Raw genomic sequence first — 20,544 nt, 5'->3', positions numbered from 1 at the left:
CTGATTTTACCAGGCTCACGCCTGCAGTGGTTACCACGGGCCTTCCTCCCCTACCCGCCCCTGCTCCCTTATGGTAAAACTGGCCCAGCTTTTGCTCTGCCACAGCTAGCTCTCATTTTGCCTGTCAAAGTCAGCCAAGCCCTGTCCCATGCCCACTTCTCACACCACGGCACTGCCCTCTTCCCTCCTGCCTCTGGACCCATCTCCCAAGGCTCCCAGCTTTTCTAAGAAAAGGCAGCCTTTAAAGTTCCAGCCAGCTACACAGTAGGCGCTCCTTTCCTTCGGCCAAGCAAGTTGATCAACCACAGGACATTCACGCATTGTTCTAGAGCACAAAAGAGTGTGTTCCTTTGTTGCCTGGAGCCCAGGCAGGCTCCCTAACTGAGCCCCTTAACTCTGATGCCAAGGCCACAGGGGAAGCCTGAGGCTCTTCAAGAACAGCCCCAGACAGCAGGACTTAACTTCGCAATGCCCCAGGAGACGCTGATTGGGCTGCTTTGCAAATTGCTGCAACCGACCAACGGTAAAGGCTACACTTTCCTTCTGATTCAGCCACAGGCTAGGAGCCCAGCTCAGGACACGGAGGGAGCAAGTGAGGCCAGAGGACTGACAGTCACGAGCAGTCAGACTTGGTCACTTTTCCTCTTAGGATTCATTTACAGCTTTGTGTATTTCAGAGAAATCTTGCCAAGAGAACAGGTCAGGCTGTCAGTTTTGACACCGGGCTGAAGCCAGAATCACAACACTAAACAATAAAAGCAATTTAACTCAATTTTCCCCTCTGTCCTGGAAGGTGTGGACACCTAGCTTCAAAAAACCCCACGTGTTTACAAAGACTGTAAATACACAAATCACCATCATGTTCTTGGGAATTAAAAAATAAGAATAAAAATAGGTGCTGGCTCTCATAGCTTAATAAATCATAATATTCTTCCTTTCTTCTTTGTGTCCTTTTCCTATCAAACAAGTAAGACAAGATGGAAATGCTAAATTTTAGTGGAATGCACTCTAAGAAAAAACTATGGGTATTTTGTTGCCATGTTGTGTCAAAAACAGCAACTTTTTAAAAAAGCCCTGGTTGTACAACTGCTTTGTCTCATACACGTAGTGAAATGACACAGGGACAAAATATTCTCCAGAAAGAGAAAGTTAAGCCGATAATCATTTCTGCTCCTAGACTAAGGTCAATTCTAATGAGTGTCTGAACACTTAGAATGGAAGAAAAACTGGAATGTGTCATTAGGCACCTATTTCTCAACAGACCTTTCCTCAGAGGACTCTGAGTTTAAAAGAAAACTAATCAATACAAGAGTCACTAAACCCAACTGTTTCGGTGAAAGACAATTCTGGCTAACGCTGGGGAAGTAATTATCTCACACAATTTTAATTCATAACATAAAATAAATAATACTAAAAACATTACAAAAAAATCATCCATCTCACAGCCCTACTCATCAAGTATTACAATTTGTCTTGTTCAAATTCAGGTATATATTTGGAATCACAGTATAGACACAAATGGCTATTGTACTTTTTTCCCCACTGAACATTATCATAATGAGTTCCTATGTTGCTACATAGTTTTCATAATTATAATTTTAGTGGCTGCATAACATTTCATCAACTTGTGCTACCATAATGAGTTAATTATTGGATCTTTATATTATAATATTATTTCTATAATTTCACGTATAGATATACCTAGAAGACAGGAACTTTTTTTAAAAGGCTTGTCTACAATCTCATTTCTCTCTTGGTGTGAAATTATTTACCTATTCAATGGAAACTGTTAATTTACTAAGGGAAAAATTGTTGATAGAGTTTTATTTAATCAAAGAATTTTTCCTCTTGGGCAACTTTCTAAAGTTATGGGTGCAGTTCAATTTCCCACCATTAGATGGAGCTCCATCGCATCAGGTGGATCCCACATGACAAATCTAACAAAACAAAACTTTTCTTACAGGTTATCAGCCTTCCTACTTTCTTCCTCTTTCATTGCTTTGTCAACACTTCGAGATTATCACCTCACTCTCACCTTCCCCTTAGAAAGTTAGTTTCCTCTCCTGAGACATTCCTTTCTATAAAATTCCATTTTCTGTAGGGAACAGCTGACTTTTTGTTGAATTCATGGGTTTTATTTTTAAGATCAACAGTGCCTGAAGTGACGCTGTCTTAAGGCTCTACCAGCCCAGTGAATGGATGGCAGGCGGATGTTAGCAGGGAGGCCATACCTGTCCTGTCCTCTGCAGGTTTGCAAAATGAACATCGGGTATGAAGAGGACGGGCTGGGAGTGCAGATCAGGCATTGTCTTGAAGTAGGTGATGTCGCTCTTCTTCTGTAACGGTATCGCCGCCAACTTCCCATCAGAGGCTGGACACGATCACAAAACCCATAAGTGAGAGGGTTGTGAATGACTAAGAACTCTCACCTGTAAGATCTAATCTTAGCTAAAGTTCATGATTGTCTCCTATGAAGCTTCCCAAACGCCATAGATGTGAACACACTTTAAAAGCCTCCCCTCTCCCATCACCAAACCAGCAGAAAGAGTGTGGACTTGGCGTGAGCACTCCTGAGGGGGAGCTCCGGTCCCCTCTTGCCCTCCTGTCCCTCTCTGCGCCCTAGGTTCCTTGTCTGGAGAAGGAGGATGTTGGTCTCCTTGACATTAGAAAATCCCTCCTAGTTCAAACATTGTGATCATGTGATTCTATTTACTTTTACCAGGGAGAGTTCACCCCTTCTCCACTGCTAGGGAAAAGCAAGCCATCCCTTGCATGTCCATATTTTACCTGCAACCCACTTCTTTTCACCCATTCCCCAGTGGACCTGGCCCGGACAAAGCCTACCCCTTCACAGCCACACTCACAGTTGTTGCACTGGGTTTGGGAGGTCTGGCCTTTCCCCTTCTTCCTGTTCTGCTTCCTCTCTTCGTCTCGGATTTTTCTTTCCGCTCCCTGACAGGGAAAAACAAATGCAGACAATGCTAGGCATGTTACCAGAGCAACTGTCTGCACACAAGCCACAGGGATAAAAAACAAAACGTGGGGAGCAGAGCCAGGCAGCCCCGTTTCCATCCTCCGGCGAGGTCGGGCCTCCACTCTGAAGGCTGAGACTGCTCCTTAGTTTACACTACATTGTTGACCTCCAAGGGATCCCACTCTTCCCAGAGTTCCCCCGTTCCCTATCGCAGTGACGCCGGTTAAGTACTTTTACTGATTATAATAAAATGTTGTAGGATGAAGCATCAGCTCGTTAACATCATTCCTGGGCATGGAGGGGGGGCATTAAAGTTGAGTGCGAATTCCCTATAAAATTTTTCCTTTGCTCGTTGGTATGGAACTATAAAAATCATTACAGTAGGGGAAATGAGGGAGGGCATAAGTAAACTACACAGGATTTAAGATCATTTTGTACATACAAGTATGATTTGGGGTTTTGTCTTAATATGTTCATATGCTCTTGGAGATGGTGCTCATTTGACTGAATAGAAAAGAGGCTGGTCTATTTGCCTCCTTTTTGCTCCTCTGTTCCTTGTATTTTGACTTTTTCATTGGCTTCTCTTGCCAAATCCATCTGACTTAACCAGTTGACCGTCACCTTATGTCTCTTGCCTTCTTGGCCTTCCATGATTCTTTGAATATCTTCTCTTTCTGGTCAGCTTTGCTAACTCATTTTCCTCTTCTCACTCCCCAAATACAGACATTCCAACACAGTTTCCTTTTCCTTTCTCTCTCTCCATTCTTATGACAGAAGAATTCATCTACACCCATATTTCCATGATGCTCTAGACAGGTGACATCCGGATAGACACTCCCAGCCTAGACTCCTCCCCTAGATTTCAGATCTGCATTTACTGGTCCTGCCCTTTGTGGCAGCTATTTAAGGAATAGTAAAGTAAGGACTGGCCAGCAACCTCTACCCCTAGAAACTGCCCCCAAGTTATCACAAACAAAAGAGATAGATTTGAGAGTATACAATTTACTCCTTCTGTTAAACACACACACAAATCGATTAAAAAGCAAAGGACGAGGGGACCTCCCTGGTGGCGTAGTGGTTAAGAATCCGCCTGCCAATGCAGGGGACGTGGGTTCAAGCCCTGGTCCGGGAAGATCCCACATGCTGCGAGCAAATAAGCCCATGCACCACAACTACTGAGCCTGCGCTCTAGAGCCCGCGAGCCACAACTAGTGAGCCCACGTGCCACAACTACTGAAGCCCATGCGCCTACAGCTTGTGCTCCAAAACAAGAGAAGCCACCGCAATGAGAAGCCCGCGCACCACAATGAAGAGTAGCCCCCACTTGCCGCTACTAGAGAAAGCTTGTGCGCAGCACTGAAGGCCCAACACAGCCAAAATTAAAAATAAAAAAATAAGGCTTCCCTGGTGGCGCAGTGGTTGAGAATCTGCCTGCCAGTGCAGGGGACACTGGTTCGAGCCCTGGTCTGGGAAGATCCCACATGCCGTGGAGCAACTAGGCCTGTGAGCCACAATTACTGAGCCTGCGCGTCTGGAGCCTGTGCTCCGCAACAAGAGAGGCCACGATAGTGAGAGGCCCGCGCACCGCGATGAAGAGCGGCCCCCACTTGCCACAACTAGAGAAAGCCCTCGCACAGAAACGAAGACCCAACACAGCCATAAAATAAAAATAAATAAATAAATAAATAAAAATAAAATAAATAAAAAAAATAAAAAAATAAATTTATTTTAAAAAAAGGCAAAGGACAAATTGGTGAAAATACTTGCAATAAAATATCATATAAAGTGTTAAATCATTAATATATCAATAATGATTCAAATGAAAAAAACAACTAACATCCCAATAAAGAAATAGACAAGAGCCATGAAATAGGCAATTCACAGAAAACGACACACAAATGGTTTGAATTAAAACATTGAAATATAGAGTTTGCTTATCAAATTGGCTTTTTAAAAAAAGCTGATTCCCAATTCTGGCCAAAGGAAGGCCATGACACAAAAGGGAAGTATGGTCAATCAAGGTATCCATCATGGCTTTAGAGCTAATTCTTGAAGAATGAGTGATTACAGCTAATCCTGATGGGGTACTTTCTCTGTGGCAGGTGAGTTCTAAGAGCTTTACATAGGTAAGATTTGGATAGTTATAATAGCTTAATCAGATATTTTAAATACACATTTTTATGTCAAAAAACTTCTTGCTACCAAAAGGGAGTAATTATTTCACAGTGCTTCAAGTTTTGAATTGTCACTGATGTTTATAAACCAAAGAAATTCATAGAAAGAGGGAGAAAAAATATAGAAATATTTCCTTTGGAAGTCTCTTCAAGATATACTAAGGTTTTGTAGAGTTTTTTGTCTAGATAACATATAATATTTTCAGAAAATAAAGTGTTGAATGCACAAACATGACTTTGTTCAAATGGGTGTGAAATATAAGCAAAAGGCCCCTATTATTCATTTTTATTGTGTCCATGTAAGACATTTTTCTCTGTATTTGAAAGTCTGTACAATATGGTATTTAATGTAAGTAGAAATATGGAAATTCATCTATATAAATTACAACTCACCAAAGACACACCCCAAGATTTGTCAAGCAATTTTATTTTTAAATTGGTGTTTTCTTTTGTACAATTGCTATGAGAAGAAGGTCTGAAATTAATCTGTTTCAGGATTTATATATGTTCAATATCAATTTTTAGGAAATAAAGTCACCTGCTTATTATTTTACAGGTATTCTTTGATATGCCAAACCCAAAGGATTAACATAAAACATAGAGTAGCTCTCTATAGAGCCTAGTCCTAGTACCACACCTACGTAAGAAATTTCCTGCCAAGAAGGCTCAGATATCGGCACACCAAAACAATTCTGATAGTATCCAAACTTAGGAGAACCACAGTTCTCATATCTAAAATAAAGCTTTGACTTCACAATGACCCAGGGCAGCTTGGATACATTCAATTAACATAGAGAAAGCATCCTTGAACATGACCTTCCAAGAATTCCTTTCCTTCCTTTGATTATTTGTGACCCAAAGCTTCTAGAAAATATTCTTTTCACTCTCATTAAAGCGCAAAAAAGTCTAGTTCTTCCAGAATAGTATATTTTCTGCAAACACCAAATTTATCATTTGAAAATAATTTCCCCCACTTATATGTTCACTATGGAGTGTTAAATTTGAAAAAAAAAATATGCCTGAGGATTTCCTGATTATATTGTGATCACTTTTGCCACCTCTTGAGAGGGGACGGCTATCTTTATTTTTTTATTTGACACTTAAATTGTTTCTCTTAAATTTATTTTAAGAATGAGGCCTTCAATAAAATCGACAACCTGGAAGAAATGGACACATTCTAAGAAATGCACAACCTTCCAAGACTGAACCAGGAAGAAATAGAAAATATGAACAGACCAATCACAAGCACTGACATTGAAACTGTGATTAAAAATCTTCCAACAAACAAAAGGCCAGGACCAGATGGCTTCACAGGCGAATTCTACCAAACATTTAGAGAAGAGCTAACACCTATCCTTCTCAAACTCTTCCAAAATATAGCAGAGGGAGGAACACTCCCAAACTCATTCTATGAGGCCACCATCACTCTGATACCAAAACCAGACAAAGATGTCACAAAGAAAGAAAACTACAGGCCAATATCACTGATGAACATAGATGCAAAAATCCTCAACAAAATACTAGCAAACAGAATCCAACAACACATTAAAAGGATCACACACTATGATCAAGTGGGGTTTATCCCAGGAATGCAAGGATTCTTCAATATACGCAAATCAATCAACGTGATACACCATATTAACAAATTGAAAGAGAAAAACAATATGATCATCTCAATAGATGCAGAGATAGCTTTCGACAAAATTCAACACCCATTTATGATAAAAATTCTCCAGAAAGTAGGCATAGAGGGAACTTTCCTCAACATAATAAAGGCCATATATGACAAAACCACAGCCAACATCGTCCTCAATGGTGAAAAACTGAAACCATTTCCACTAAGATCAGGAACAAGACAAGGTTGCCCACTCTCACCACTATTACTCAACATAGTTTTGGAAGTTTTAGCCACAGCAATCAGAGAAGAAAAAGAAATAAAAGGAATCCAAATTGGAAAAGAAGGAGTAAAGCTGTCACTGTTTGCAGATGACGTGATACTATACATAGAGAATCCTAAAGATGCTACCAGAAAACTACTAGAGCTAATCAATGAATTTGGTAAAGTAGAAGGATACAAAATTAATGAACAGAAATCTCTTGCATTCCTATACAATAATGATGAAAAATCTGAAAGTGAAATTAAGAAAACACTCCCATGTACCACTGCAACAAAAAGAATAAAATATCTAGGAATAAACCTACCTAAGGAGACAAAAGACCTGTATGCAGAAAATTATAAGACACTGATGAAAGAAATTAAAGATGATACAAATAGATGGAGCGATATACCATGTTCTTGGATTGGAAGAATCAACATTGTGAAAATGACTCTACTACCCAAAGCAATCTACAGATTCAATGCAATCCATATCAAACTACCACTGGCACTTTTCACAGAAGTAAAACAAAAAATTTCACAATCTGTATGGAAACACAAAAGACCCCGAATAGCCAAAGCAATCTTGAGAAAGAAAAATGGAGCTGGAGGAATCAGGGTCCCTGACTTCAGACTATACTACAAAGCTACAGTAATCAAGAGAGTATGGTACTGGCACAAAAACAGAAATATAGATCAGTGGAACAGGATAGAAATCCCAGAGATAAACCCACGCACATATGGTCACGTTATCTTTGATAAAGGAGGCAAGAATATACAATGGAGAAAAGACAGCCTCTTCAATAAGTGGTGCTGGGAAAACTGGACAGCTACATGTAAAAGTATGAAATTAGAACACTCCCTAACACCATACACAAAAATAAACTCAAAATGGATTAAAGACCTAAATGTAAGGCCAGATACCATCAAACTCTTAGAGGAAAACATAGCCAGAACACTCTATGACATAAATCACAGCAAGATCCTTTTTAACCCACCTCCTAGAGAAATGGAAATAAAAACAAAAATAAACAAATGGGACCTAATGAAACTTAAAGGCTTTTGCACAGCAAAGGAAACCATAAACAAGACGAAAAGACAACCCCCAGAATGGGAGAAAATATTTGCAAATGAAGCAACTGACAAAGGATTAATCTCCAAAACATACAAGCAACTCATGCAGCTCAATGTCAAAAAAACAAACAACCCAATCCAAAAATGGGCAGAAGACCTAAAGAGACATTTCTCCAAAGGAGATATACAGATTGCCAACAAACACATGAAAGAATGCTCAACATCATTAATCATTAGAGAAATGCAAATCAAAACTACAATAAGATATCATCTCACACCAGTCAGAATGGCCATCATCAAAAAATCTACAAACAATAAATGCTGGAGAGGGTGTGGAGAAAAGGGAACCCTCTTGCACTGTTGGTGGGAATGTAAATTGATACAGCCACTATGGAGAACAGTATGGAGGTTCCTTAAAAAACTAAAAATAGAACTACCTTACGACCCAGCAATCCCACTACTGGGCATATACCCTGAGAAAACCATAATTCAAAAAGAGTCATGTACCAAAATGTTCACTGCAGCTCTATTTACAATAGCCAGGACATGGAAGCAACCTAAGTGTCCATCGACAGATGAATGGATAAAGAAGATGTGGCAAATATATACAATGGAATATTACTCAGCCATAAAAAGGAATGAAACTGAGTTATTTGTAGTGAGGTGCATGGACCTAGAGTCTGTCATACAGAGTGAAGTAAGTCAGAAAGAGAAAAACAAATACCGTATGCCAACACATATATATGGAATCCAAAAAAAAAAAAAGGTCAGAAGAACCTAGGGGCAAGACAGGAATAAAGATGCAGACCTACTAGAGAATGGACTTGAGGATATGGGGAGGGGGAAGGGTAAGCTGGGACAAAGTGAGAGAGTGGCGTGGACATATAAACACTACCAAACGTAAAGTAGATAGCTAGTGGGAAGCAGCCGCATAGCACAGGGAGATCAGCTTGGTGCTTTGTGACCACCTAGAGGGGTGGGATAAGGAGGGTGGGAGGGAGGGAGATGCAAGAGGGAAGAGATATGGGGACATATGTATATGTATAACTGATTCAATTTGTTATAAAGCAGAAACTAACACACTATTGTAAAGCAATTATACTCCAATAAAGATGTTAAAAATAAATAAATAAATAAAATTTTAAAAAAAAAGAGATAACTGAGGTGACCACCTAGAGGGGTGGTATAGGGAGGGTGGTAGGGAGACGCAAGAGGGAGGAGATATGGGGATGTATGTATATGTATCTCTGATTCACTTTGTTATAAAGCAGAAACTAACACACCACTGTAAAGCAATTATACTGCAATAAAGATGTTTAAAAAAAAAAAAAGAATGTGGCCTTAACCTATTTAAGTTGGCTAAGAAGGTAGTTTGAAGGGATATCTTTAGCTTTTCATAGTCTCCAACAGTCATTGTCTCCAAGATCATTCCAAACAAGAATTAGTAAAGAGAAAAAAATTCTTAAGAGAATGTGGCTTTATTCTCAAGTTTTGAACAATATATAGTCACTGTCTTCAGCAATATAATTCTTGTCTTTTGAAAGATAATGGAAGTAATTAAATACGGATATAAAGATATAGACATAAGTATTGATATAGGTACAGCCATATAGCAGATCCTGAATTTTTAAATTCATAAACATGTGTATTTCAATAGAAGTATCATAATATCAAAAAAAGGTAGAGAAGAACTTTATCTTCATCTGCAATCTCACAGGTGCATTAATTAGAAATCAAGCTGGGGAACTATAAATAGTGCAGAATACCATCTGTTTAAAACTCTAGACTGTGACTGAGAAATTTACAGTTTTAAATGGAATAGCTCTTAATTCTTTTGCTTTAGAGGATAATTCAAATTAATCATTTGCATTTACACCCCCATTTGAAAAGTGCAGGAATTAAACTTTTTCTCTTTTTAATTTCCCAGGAGTGAGTTTTGCCTGGATTTTGAAATCAGAGCTACAAATATGATGACAAATTATCATAACAAACAAAAAAATTTTGTTTCTAGCTTATCAGAAAAATTAATAGCAGTTAAGGTTAATACACCCTGCTTGTCCCATGAGATTTCTTCCTTATGAGTTTCCTAACACTCAACATTGGGAAACGTAAACTAAAAACTACCCACTAGAAACTCTTTATATCACTAGTTTCTTAGAGTCCCTCTCATTCTAGGGCATAGGTGAACAACAATACAACTCTCTCTATGTATTCTGCATTTTTGCTTTGTTTTGATTTTTAGTATTTATGACCTCAACACTTGAAAAAAATAATTATATGAGTATCCCTTAAGCCCTCTCTTTCCTACTTTCAATTCCAACTATGACATAAAGGTAAATGGATTGCCCAGGGCCTCCATTCAATCCTTCCCTCCCTTTCTCCTTGATTCTAATCTTTCTCCTCCCTTCCAAGAAGGAGATTCACTGAGGGGGATTCTACCATCTTCCTTGATGCATAATGCTCACCATCAGTCCTTTTATCAATGTCTTTACAGTCATATTGGTGTCTAAAGCTTATTCTTTAATGGATTCCTCAAGAAGAAATATTCCCTGGATTTTTTGATTGTTTGTTTGTTCATTGGTGGTTTTGTTTCTTTGTTTTATTTTGTTTTGCTTTTGCCTGTCATCTTTATAATTGAAAGTCAGCTTGGCTGGATATAAAATCCTTGGCTCACATTTTCTTTATTTGATTACTTTAAATATCATTGTCTTCTGACAAGGTGTTGCTGTTGAAAAGTTTGATGATAAAAGTTTCCTTATAAATGACTCCTTATCTACTATAAAATAGATGGCTAATAGGGACCTACTGTGTAGCACAGGGAACTCTGCTCAGTGCTCTGTAGTAGCCTATAATGAGAGGAGAGTCTGGAAAAGAGTGGATATATGCATGTGTATGGCTGATTCACTTTGCTGTGCACCTGGAACTAACACAACATTGTGAATCAACTATATACTCCAGTAAAAATTAGTTTAAAAAAATAAATGACTCATTGCCTATTTTATTTTTCTTAGATGCTCAAAGAATATTTTTAAAGTCATCCTGGGTCAACTTTCCCAGGTGCATGGTAGCCCATTTAAAAATATATACTTTTTATTTTAAGTTTTCCTGATTTATCATTTTTAGCATTTCTTCTGTTCCATTGTTTTAGCTTTCTTCCTGAAAGATACATATTATATGTCTCTTGGATCATCTTTACCTCTCTTCTATATCTATTATTTTCTCTTAATTTCTTAATTTCTTCTGATTTTTAAAATTTTGCTCTTTTCCAACTTGTATTTCTATTAAGGCATTCTCTTATTTATTCACTCCTGTGTTGCTTGTAGTGTAGTCTTTTCTTCTGAAATATTTTAATCTTTTACTTCTAAATTCTTTCCTGAATTCTACCATATCTCTTTTCAAATCATTCTGTTCTCCAAACACCTCATGTCTGAGTTTTTCAAACTGTGATTTATGTTGCTCTTTATAATTTCCATGATTTTGTTAATTTCAAAATTTTAAAATTATGTTAATTTTAAGCCCATTTTTGGAACATTAGGCTATAGGTTTCACCTGTTTTGTGGGCATGTCTTTCTGGCACGCATCCATTGTCCACAGGAAGTCAGTCTGATCTTAATTATTTTTTTCATGAGACTGTATGGGATTCAACTGTTTTTCTTTTCTGCTGGTCATTTCTAAGTGAAATGAGAGAACTAGGATAATTCTTCTAGCTTCATGGCTCTCATGCTCCTGCTTCAGTTGTGTTCACAAAGTGATAAAAGAAAATAGTCCTGTATTTCCTGAGATCTGCCTACTCTGTATCTTTTCCCCTCTTCCTTTTTATTTGGAACTTCTCTTTCCTTTGAACCTTTGTTTTTGTTTTTTTTTTGTTCAACTCAACCTGGATTCTACTCCCAGCAGCCTTTTCTCAGAGCAGGATTTTATCCTACCAGAGAGCTTCAATTTATAACTTTCCAGAGTTTATAGAGCCCAGAACACTTCAATGTTCTGTCCCCTTGCACCCACCGTAAACTGAAGTCTGTACAATCCATCCCCTCCCACCCTAGTTTCACATACTGTCCTCTGATGGCCCACTTCTCTCTCTGGTACCATGGGTCACTTTGGTAGGTTCCCTGTTCTTTGGTCATCAAATGGGCCCACTACTTTCTCTCACGATGCCGACATCACACAGGTCTTGAAATTGTTGATGCTTGGTCCCATTCACATTTGGGATTTTGTAAGGGTCTCTTGTCACATAATCACGGGATTTTAATCTTTGCCATTTTAATTGCTCTGTCTTTTATGAGGGGTTTCAAGAAGATTCAAAAACTACATCTTCTCCTGAAGCATGTTTGCTAATGAACTTATTTTAGAGGTGCCATTTCCATTCCAAAAGGCTCTAGCTGAGACCCCATTTAACCCATAAATTAATAGCGGTTACATTGATATGTTCTGGGACAGGATCTATATACCCACTAAAAACAATCTATTATTTATTTCAGTTATCTAACTGAATCAGACTCATAGCACAGTGCAATGTCAATCAGTCATTAAATTAGTGGTAGAATGATTGACTGAAAAAAAAAATACAGTTGATTGATGACTCCCTAGATATCTAATAGGAACTGAGAATGAAAGATTACCACTCCCACTGTGATTGGTAAGTGATTATTTTGACACCACTAGACAAGAGGAGGTGACAAGGGGGAAATGTCATTAAAGTAATATCTAATAACAAAAATACCTTTATGACAAACTGTCATCTTTACTCACTTTGTCGCAGAAGACCTTGATCTGGCAATAAGCTCTATGAATGGGTTTATTGCTACGATTATTATAACTGTATGTATCAATCTGAATCATCAAAGGAAGTCCTTTCACTCCTTTTTGGGAGGAGAAATCTGTACTCAGGCAATTCACAGTGATGAAAATCTGAGGGAGGAAGAAAGAAAGGAAAAAGTTCACAAGTCACCATAAAAAAGATCTATTTAAAAAAATGCATAAGCCTTAGACTTAAAGTCAAAATATTAAATAAACCTATAAGGACAACTGAAGAATATTTGGATATTCTCACACAAAAACTTATTAAACACATATAACATGATTTATTATATAATTTATAGTTATAAATTTATAAAAATTTTTCTTTTATACTTAATCTCGAAACAGACAATTTAAATTACTTCTCTTTAACTATATTAGCAAAGTCTTACTTATTTTTCAAACATGCATAAGTTAGCTGGGTAAAACACTGTCTCCTCAATGTACTAAAGCTGTCACTTCTAATAATTATATCAATTTCTCTAATCTCTGACCTGTGAGATAAAAAAAAAAGAAAGCTACACAACACCTTCCTTTGCACCTTATTGCACTGAAACATAGTTATTTGTTTACACATCTGTCTTTCCTATTGGTATGAGAGTATGAGATTTGAGACAATTTCTTATTATTTTTGTATTACTGGTACTTAATGTAGTGCCTGGCAGAGAATAAGCATTCAATAAACATCTGATGAATGAGGTCAACGAGTTTATCTAGAAAGCCCACTAGATTGGGAGTCAAAAGCCCCAAGTTTTAGTCCCAACTCTAACATTAAGCAGACTTCAGGCAAGTCACTTCTTGTCTTTGGTTTTCAATTTTCCCTTTAAATCATTTTTAAATCCCTCCCTGAAGAACAGAATATAAATACTAAGATACTCTCATGTTACTGAAAAAGTAAAAGAAGGGCTGGCAGAGGTAAGACAAGGAACAGGAGGAAGGGCAGGTAGTAAAGTCACCAGCGTCCTCATCTTACATCATGAGATATCAAGAAAGACAACAAAAATGACATGAATCCGAAAAAATGGAAACTCAAGCAAATAATTAAAGATTATAGCACCGCCCAACAGAACTAAAAATAGTAATTTTATTAGGAAATATTGGAAGGAATAGAAGGAGAAGTACAAACGACTAAATTTATCCTCCTTTTCTATAGTGTGTAGATGTCAATATATACCATTTAAAGTTGATTTATCACGGACTAGGGATATGAGGACAGCACCTAGATTTATGTGGTAACTACATGAATAGTAAGAGGCAGTCTCTGGGAAAAAACAGGCATACTATATTATATCCTTGATACTATTTCCATTTAATACCATGTGTATTACTTCTATTTAACAGAAAACTTTAAACTCACTGTTTTAAAATTGTACAGTTATTTATCCTGAAAACCATTTCATTGGATGTATTATCTCACTCTTGTTTTATTTCATCCCCTTGGAATTTTTATTCACCTTCACACCCTTGACCTGAAGCCTTTCATATCACAGCAACACCCCAGAGAAGAACCCTGCAGAAAGCAAAGAGCCACTGCCATGAGCCGCATTTTAAAGGCCATTCAAATTTTTGACCTAATTCATTTTAAGTCCTATGCCTGTAGACCTTTGGTAATTTATACAACCAGATCTCTCATTTTTAGTGCTATATCTATATAAAGATCATTTTAATCATTTAATTTCTGAGCCCCTTACTTGGCGACGAGAAACACATTAGCAAGGCACCACATTAATAGCAGTCAAGGCCAGATACAGGTTTCAGTGACATGCTAATCACAACAACTGTGGACATCATGCCACAGGATCTCACTTCTCCAGCTGCATCTGAAAATGAGTGCCTAAAGATGATCTAACATCGAATATGGTCATTTTATTCATTCATTTCTTTTATTCATTCACTCATTCATTCTTTCTATAAATATCAACACAAGTCCACAGTAGGTCAAACACAATATTAGAAACTGGGGATACAGAAGAAAGTAGATCCCAGCCTCATAAAGCTGACAGTCCAAGGGGAAGGCCAATGAGTAATCCAGCAATGACCAACACAAGGTGGTCAGGGCTCCCCTGAGAGATGAGTACAGAGGCCATGAGAACACAGAACAGAGCACTGAACATGGAGGACGCAAGCGAAATACAAAACCCACAGAGACACTGGGCTAAGACCAGGGATTCCATAAATATCTGTTTATGATTTAGGAATGGTAAAGACAAAGAGTAACTACAGACGCAAATGTCAAATGATTTAGGAGAGCTGAGTGATGAAGACCACTCAGAAAGCATACGCCATGCCTGTTTCTCCTACCGAACTTCCAGGGTAAAAGTAGACAGAAAATGCTGTCTACTGCTCCTGGAGATGCCCTAACAGCAGAGAACATTCATTCATGCCACAAATATTTTTAAGTATCTACCACGTCCCTGAGACTGTGCTAGTTACTAGCACAGATGCACCAATTATGGTCCCTGCAATCACAGAAGTTGGAGGCTAGATGGGAAAGAAAGACAACACGATGGTGCTCTAAAGGTTACAGTAACTTCATCAAACCCCGATCATTAGGTCAAAAGATAAAAGCATACTTTTCCGGGAACACTTGACTTCTTTTATTGTTATTGTCATTATTGACAATGGGGTTATCTTGGCCAGAAGCTATAAATAAATACAACTTTATGTCAGCAAATCAAATGATCACTCTGGGATCAAATGACGTGGTTGTTCCTACCTAGGGCTACGTATTTCATGGAGAAATCTTCCTGTTGGTGGGTGTAATCCACAGGGTCCTCAGCCAGACTGGTTTTTTCCCTCACCCTCATAAAGCCTGCCTAGTCCTGCAGCAGCCAGAAGAGAAAAGTGTTCTGTATTTCCTAAGCTAATAGGATTCATGGTTGGGCTTACTGATATATCTATACATCACTCACAGTGGACATACACTCAAACAGGCAGGAAGCAATATTAACTGTGGCCTTGTCAGCTCCAAGTCTCAATTAAGAAAGCTTAGCTGATGGAACATGTATTTTTATAAGAGCCACTTGAGTAGGACAGATTCATTGAAATAATAGATGCTTACTGGCAATATCCTACAATACATACACGAAATCCTCCTTGGAGGAGTTGTAACGATCAGCCATCCAGTAGACAAGGTCTTAAAGGTGCAATGAGCTACAACACACTGGACTCTACCACTAGGAGACACTTAGACTTAGGTCCTCTTAATGGAGAAAGGTCCTCAGAAGAAGATCCAGTGGGTCTTCTATGATTCATGGCATCCTGATTCCATAAAAAGTAAGCAACACGAGAATCTGCCTTCTCTGCTACACTGTGTTGCCAGCTCCCAGAGTTATCCTAACAAGCAGGGATTTTATAATAGGGTTGGTACTGCTTTCTTCTTGCCTGGCTGTCTGACCCAATAGCAAAGCACAGTCTATGTGCCTCATGATATCAATCACAGTCTCGCTGTGCTGCACTTAAAACCTGAATGGTTGAACTTTAACTGCAATTGCGGGGGTTGGGAAGGCATGGAAGGGCATTAACTAAAACCTCGGCTTGGGACTGATAAGCATTAATTTGTTTCATCTTGCAAACCCAACCATGTCTGAGCTCTATACCCAGCAGGCAAATGTGACAACAAATTTCTTGGAAGTTTATCTACAAAGCACTGTTTGTAAATGTGTATTACAGAAACTTAGGCAGAAGGTATGCTTTCCCTCACCAATGTTCATCCAAATGTCAAGCACAGAAAGTTCTTTTTAACTTTAGTAGAAGACCTAATTATGTAAAGAAATGCCACGAACAATTGGTCTGCCAACCAAGAGTCGTGAATGTTATTTTCCTATAATTCTTACAGCACATAATTTATTTTTTAGAAAAATTTTAATTGAATCAGGTGTATCCAGGCAGATAATAGATACAATTTTAATTTTGTCATTGGTTCAAAGATTGATTCAGATAGAAAGAGCATTTGTAAAGGTACCAAGACCTTTCCCGAAATAGAGGCAGTCTCATGAAAACTGATAATTTTTAATAAAATCATTTTTTGACACATGAATTGCAATTCCCATTTTGTAGTTCCTACACAAGAAAAGTGACTTTACCCAGGTTATAATTCCTCTCAGTTGTGCATTATGTGTGTAGTAAGATTTATTAAAATAAATACAGATTAATGGGCTTTAGAATTGCTGCACTAACTTGATTATTAACTCCCAAGATTTTTCTGAGAGCTTGCCATTAAAATAAATAGGCCAATCTTGATTTACAAAGCAATTTGGGATTTAAAAAATCATAAGGTCCATGATTTGATGGAAATTGTTTATTTTCCTCCTTAAACAATTGTAATTTGTATTTTCAAGAAGATCCTCTGATTAGAGACTAAGAAAGCTACTTATTTCCTAAGGTTGAGACTCTTAAGAGCTCTTTTACAAGAAATTGCACACACATTAGCCTCCAAATTACAGACATGGCATATAGCAAGAAATCAGCATTTTCACTGTAAAATGCAAACGATATATTAATATGTTAAGTGTGCTCTTGCCAGTTTCCATACTCTATTTTCTATTTGGTTCTTAGAATTATTAAAGACCTTACAGATGGTTTGCTCACATTTCAGCATTTTTTCCCATTTATATGATTGCATTTGGTACAAATGCAAAGCTAAATTGAGACAGAAAGATAAACTAAAAGTAAATAATATTAACATATGAAATCTCAGTCTTGGGCAATTATTCATTTTCTCCATGCGTTAATTCATTAAATATTTATCAAATATCTTCTCTCTGTGCCTGGCATCATGCTACGAGGTGGGACACAAGAATGCTGAGATTCCCTGCCCTCAGAGAGTTGGCAATTTTGTTGAGGATCTAAGAAACTCCTAGATTTCCTGACATCTCCATTATATAAATATAGCTCCTTTAGGGAATGATTTAAAACCTGAGAATAGATTTCTTCATTTTCTCCTACAGATACTGTGGGTATGCACAGATACACTTTTGGCTTACTCACATATTCTACCACATTTTCCATATTCCTTTAGTACTCAATATTCTCCATTGCCAGAATATGCCAAGCTTGTTCCCCGTTGCCAGTCTTTGCTATGTGCTGTGCCCTCTACCTCCAAGGCTGCCCCAGGATCATCAGTGCCCGCTCCTTCTCATTTAGGTTTCAGTCCAATGTCAACTCTTCAGCAATCCCCACCTTGGCCATCTAGAGTTGTCTTCCTCCTCCTTCTCCCACCTCTGCCCATGATGAGTAGCACACCCTACCACGCTGCTCTTTTCTGGTTGCTTCATAGTACTGAACATTATTTGGATTTATCTTGTTTCTCTGTTTAGTGCGTAATTATCTGTCTGCTCCATGCGACTCTAAACCCATAAGAGGAGGGCCCTTGTCTGCCTCAAGCTCGCTCTACTCCCAGTGCCAGGCCCATGGGAGATACTCAACAAATATCTGTCCAACGAATGAAGAGAAAGTTACTTTTCTAAATACACATTTCCCTCTTTATCCATGTTCTTGCTTTCATAAGCAAAACATCCTAAGAGTCAGGATTGCTCTGTGTAGCTGAAGTTGTCAAGATAATACAGCAGCTGAGCACATTTATCCTCAAAAAAATGTTATCTATCTGTATATCAACAAACACAAGTCAAGCACCAATTATATAATCAGTATGAATGTATGTATGTACATATGCATGTATGTATTGATACGTGTATATATGCTACTGAAGATGCTATATACAGATGCTACAGGAGATATAGAAATCTATGGTAGGGCCCTGCCCTCAAGGAAGAGGGGAGATATAACATCTCTTAATACACTGGTGGAGTGTATAGAAGTAGGAACTAAGTTGAATATCTCAGGCTGTACATACTGTAAGAACTTGAAAAAAAGGAGAGAGCTCAACAAGGGAAGATTTCCTATAGGTGTCCTGAGCTAGAAGAAAGAGAGATGGAGGAGAAGAAAGTGCACCCTGGCTCTCAAAAGAGGGAAGAGACCAGCCTAGTGGGAGGTTCAGAGGGAGCCTGAAAAAAGGCAGTTGAGGAGAGAAGAGGCCAACCAAGATGCTTGTATCACTGTGATCAAGTCACGAACACTTGATGAGGTCAAGGGTGTATCACTGAGGCCAAGGGCAGATAGAACTGTGGCCCCAGTATCCAACATCCAAGTTACCAAGAGGACAGAGTGAGGACTAAGAAAAGACCCTCAGGATCAGAAGTAGAGGGTCTGCGCCCCTTCTGGAGGCCAGACTCCTGGAGGGAAGGACAGGAAGCTAGATTGCTGGGGCGAGGAAGCCAGGACACCAAGATGGAGAGGGAGCACCTCAGCTGGGAAGTCTGGCAGAGGCAGGAAGCTGGGCAGGAACACGGGCAGCGGGCAGCGGGGCCACGCAGAGGTGTTCTTCCAGGATGGACAAGGTGTTCACAGAGCAAGAGAGGATGAACATAAGGCTACGGAAGGAGGCTCTGTGGGAGCTAAGAGCCCCGGAAGCAGGGATTAAATGGGATCAACTCACAGGAGAAGTTTTGTAAGAGGAAAGAGCTTTCTATGAAGCTGGAGGGCGAAATGAGAGGAAAGCACAGCAAGAAAAAAAAAGGTACAGGAGACTCAAAATTATGTCCCTGGTGCAAACCCTGACACTATGGCCTTGGACTAATTGAACCTTTCTGGGCCTCATTTGCCTCATCTTTTAAATAGGTATAACAATCCCTAGCTTGCTACTGTGACACTTTAAAATGAGATCACGTTTTTAAACTGTAAAGTGCTACGAAAATCTACGGCAGCTTCCTGTGACCACCATGATCTCCATGTTCTCAGATACCTGGTCACCCAGCCAGCCCTACTGTCTGACTCCAAGCTCCTCCTCACCCCCACAGCACGTCCACAAAGCCCCATACATATTACCTCCCCAACTGTCCCACGAGGCTCGCTTCCTCAGCGTCCCCCTGGCCCCCAGTTCAAGCTCTCCTTCCGACCAGACTACTCTAAGAGCTTCCTGTCCAGACTCTCTCTCAAGGCATTTTGTGATGTTCTTCCCAAATGATTCCAAAGTAGATTAGTTATCTTCACAGAACTCGAATAGAGAGATATCTTATGAAGGTGAATTGATTTTTAAAACATAAAATCTATCTCTGTGGGACACTTTTAAGGGGTAGAGTCATAGGCTTTGGTGGGGAGAGAGCAAGGGCGAACTCTCTCGGGCAGAACCTTCATTGCTCTGCCAATGGCCAGTCTCTGCCACTCAGCTCTGTCACCTGAACAGGTCTTGTGAAACAGCACCTCAGGACAAGGAAAAATGTGGACATTGTGTAACAATGGGTTGGCCTGTTTCACAAATATGAGCTCTCAGTGGGAGGAAGAATTTACGCAGAGACTGAAAGAGCCACTCACTCAAATTTCTGATCATTTGTTATTATTTTAAACCTTTTCTGTTCATGTTTAATACTTAAAACTTGTTTTGAGTTTGTAATATCTGAATCTAGCGCAAAGTTCAAAAGGGCAAACATGGAAACCACACCCCCTCCCCCACCAGCATTGTTCCCCAGCCAACAGTTTCTTGAGTATCCTTCACACTTTCTTGTGCATCCTTCTAGAAACAAGCTACGCAAATTCATATCCTTTTCTTTTCTATACGAATGGTAGCACAGTAAACACAGTTCTACAGCTTG

The 20,544-nt window shown here is 38.9% G+C and overlaps 1 protein-coding gene across 6 annotated transcripts in view; it reads right to left on the bottom strand.

The window, feature by feature from the left end:
- Positions 1-20,544, bottom strand: part of GRHL2 (grainyhead like transcription factor 2) — a 158,946-nt gene that overhangs the window by 26,305 nt on the left and 112,097 nt on the right. For 5 of the 6 annotated variants that reach the window (XM_061171587.1, XM_061171585.1, XM_061171584.1 and 2 more), the window contains 3 exons: positions 12,848-13,006; positions 2,865-2,952; positions 2,232-2,371 (listed from right to left, as the gene is read on the bottom strand). In XM_061171587.1, the coding sequence (XP_061027570.1) occupies positions 2,232-2,371; positions 2,865-2,952; positions 12,848-13,006 (387 nt within the window). The remainder of the gene's footprint in view (positions 1-2,231; positions 2,372-2,864; positions 2,953-12,847; positions 13,007-20,544) is intronic. The other variant, XM_061171589.1, reaches the window with a different exon arrangement.

Source organism: Eubalaena glacialis, chromosome 17 (genome assembly GCF_028564815.1).
Source record: "Eubalaena glacialis isolate mEubGla1 chromosome 17, mEubGla1.1.hap2.+ XY, whole genome shotgun sequence".
NCBI classification, from domain to species: Eukaryota; Metazoa; Chordata; class Mammalia; order Artiodactyla; family Balaenidae; genus Eubalaena; species Eubalaena glacialis.
The sequence above is the reverse complement of the archived record's forward strand: the minus strand, read 5'-3'. Positions and strand labels throughout refer to the sequence as shown.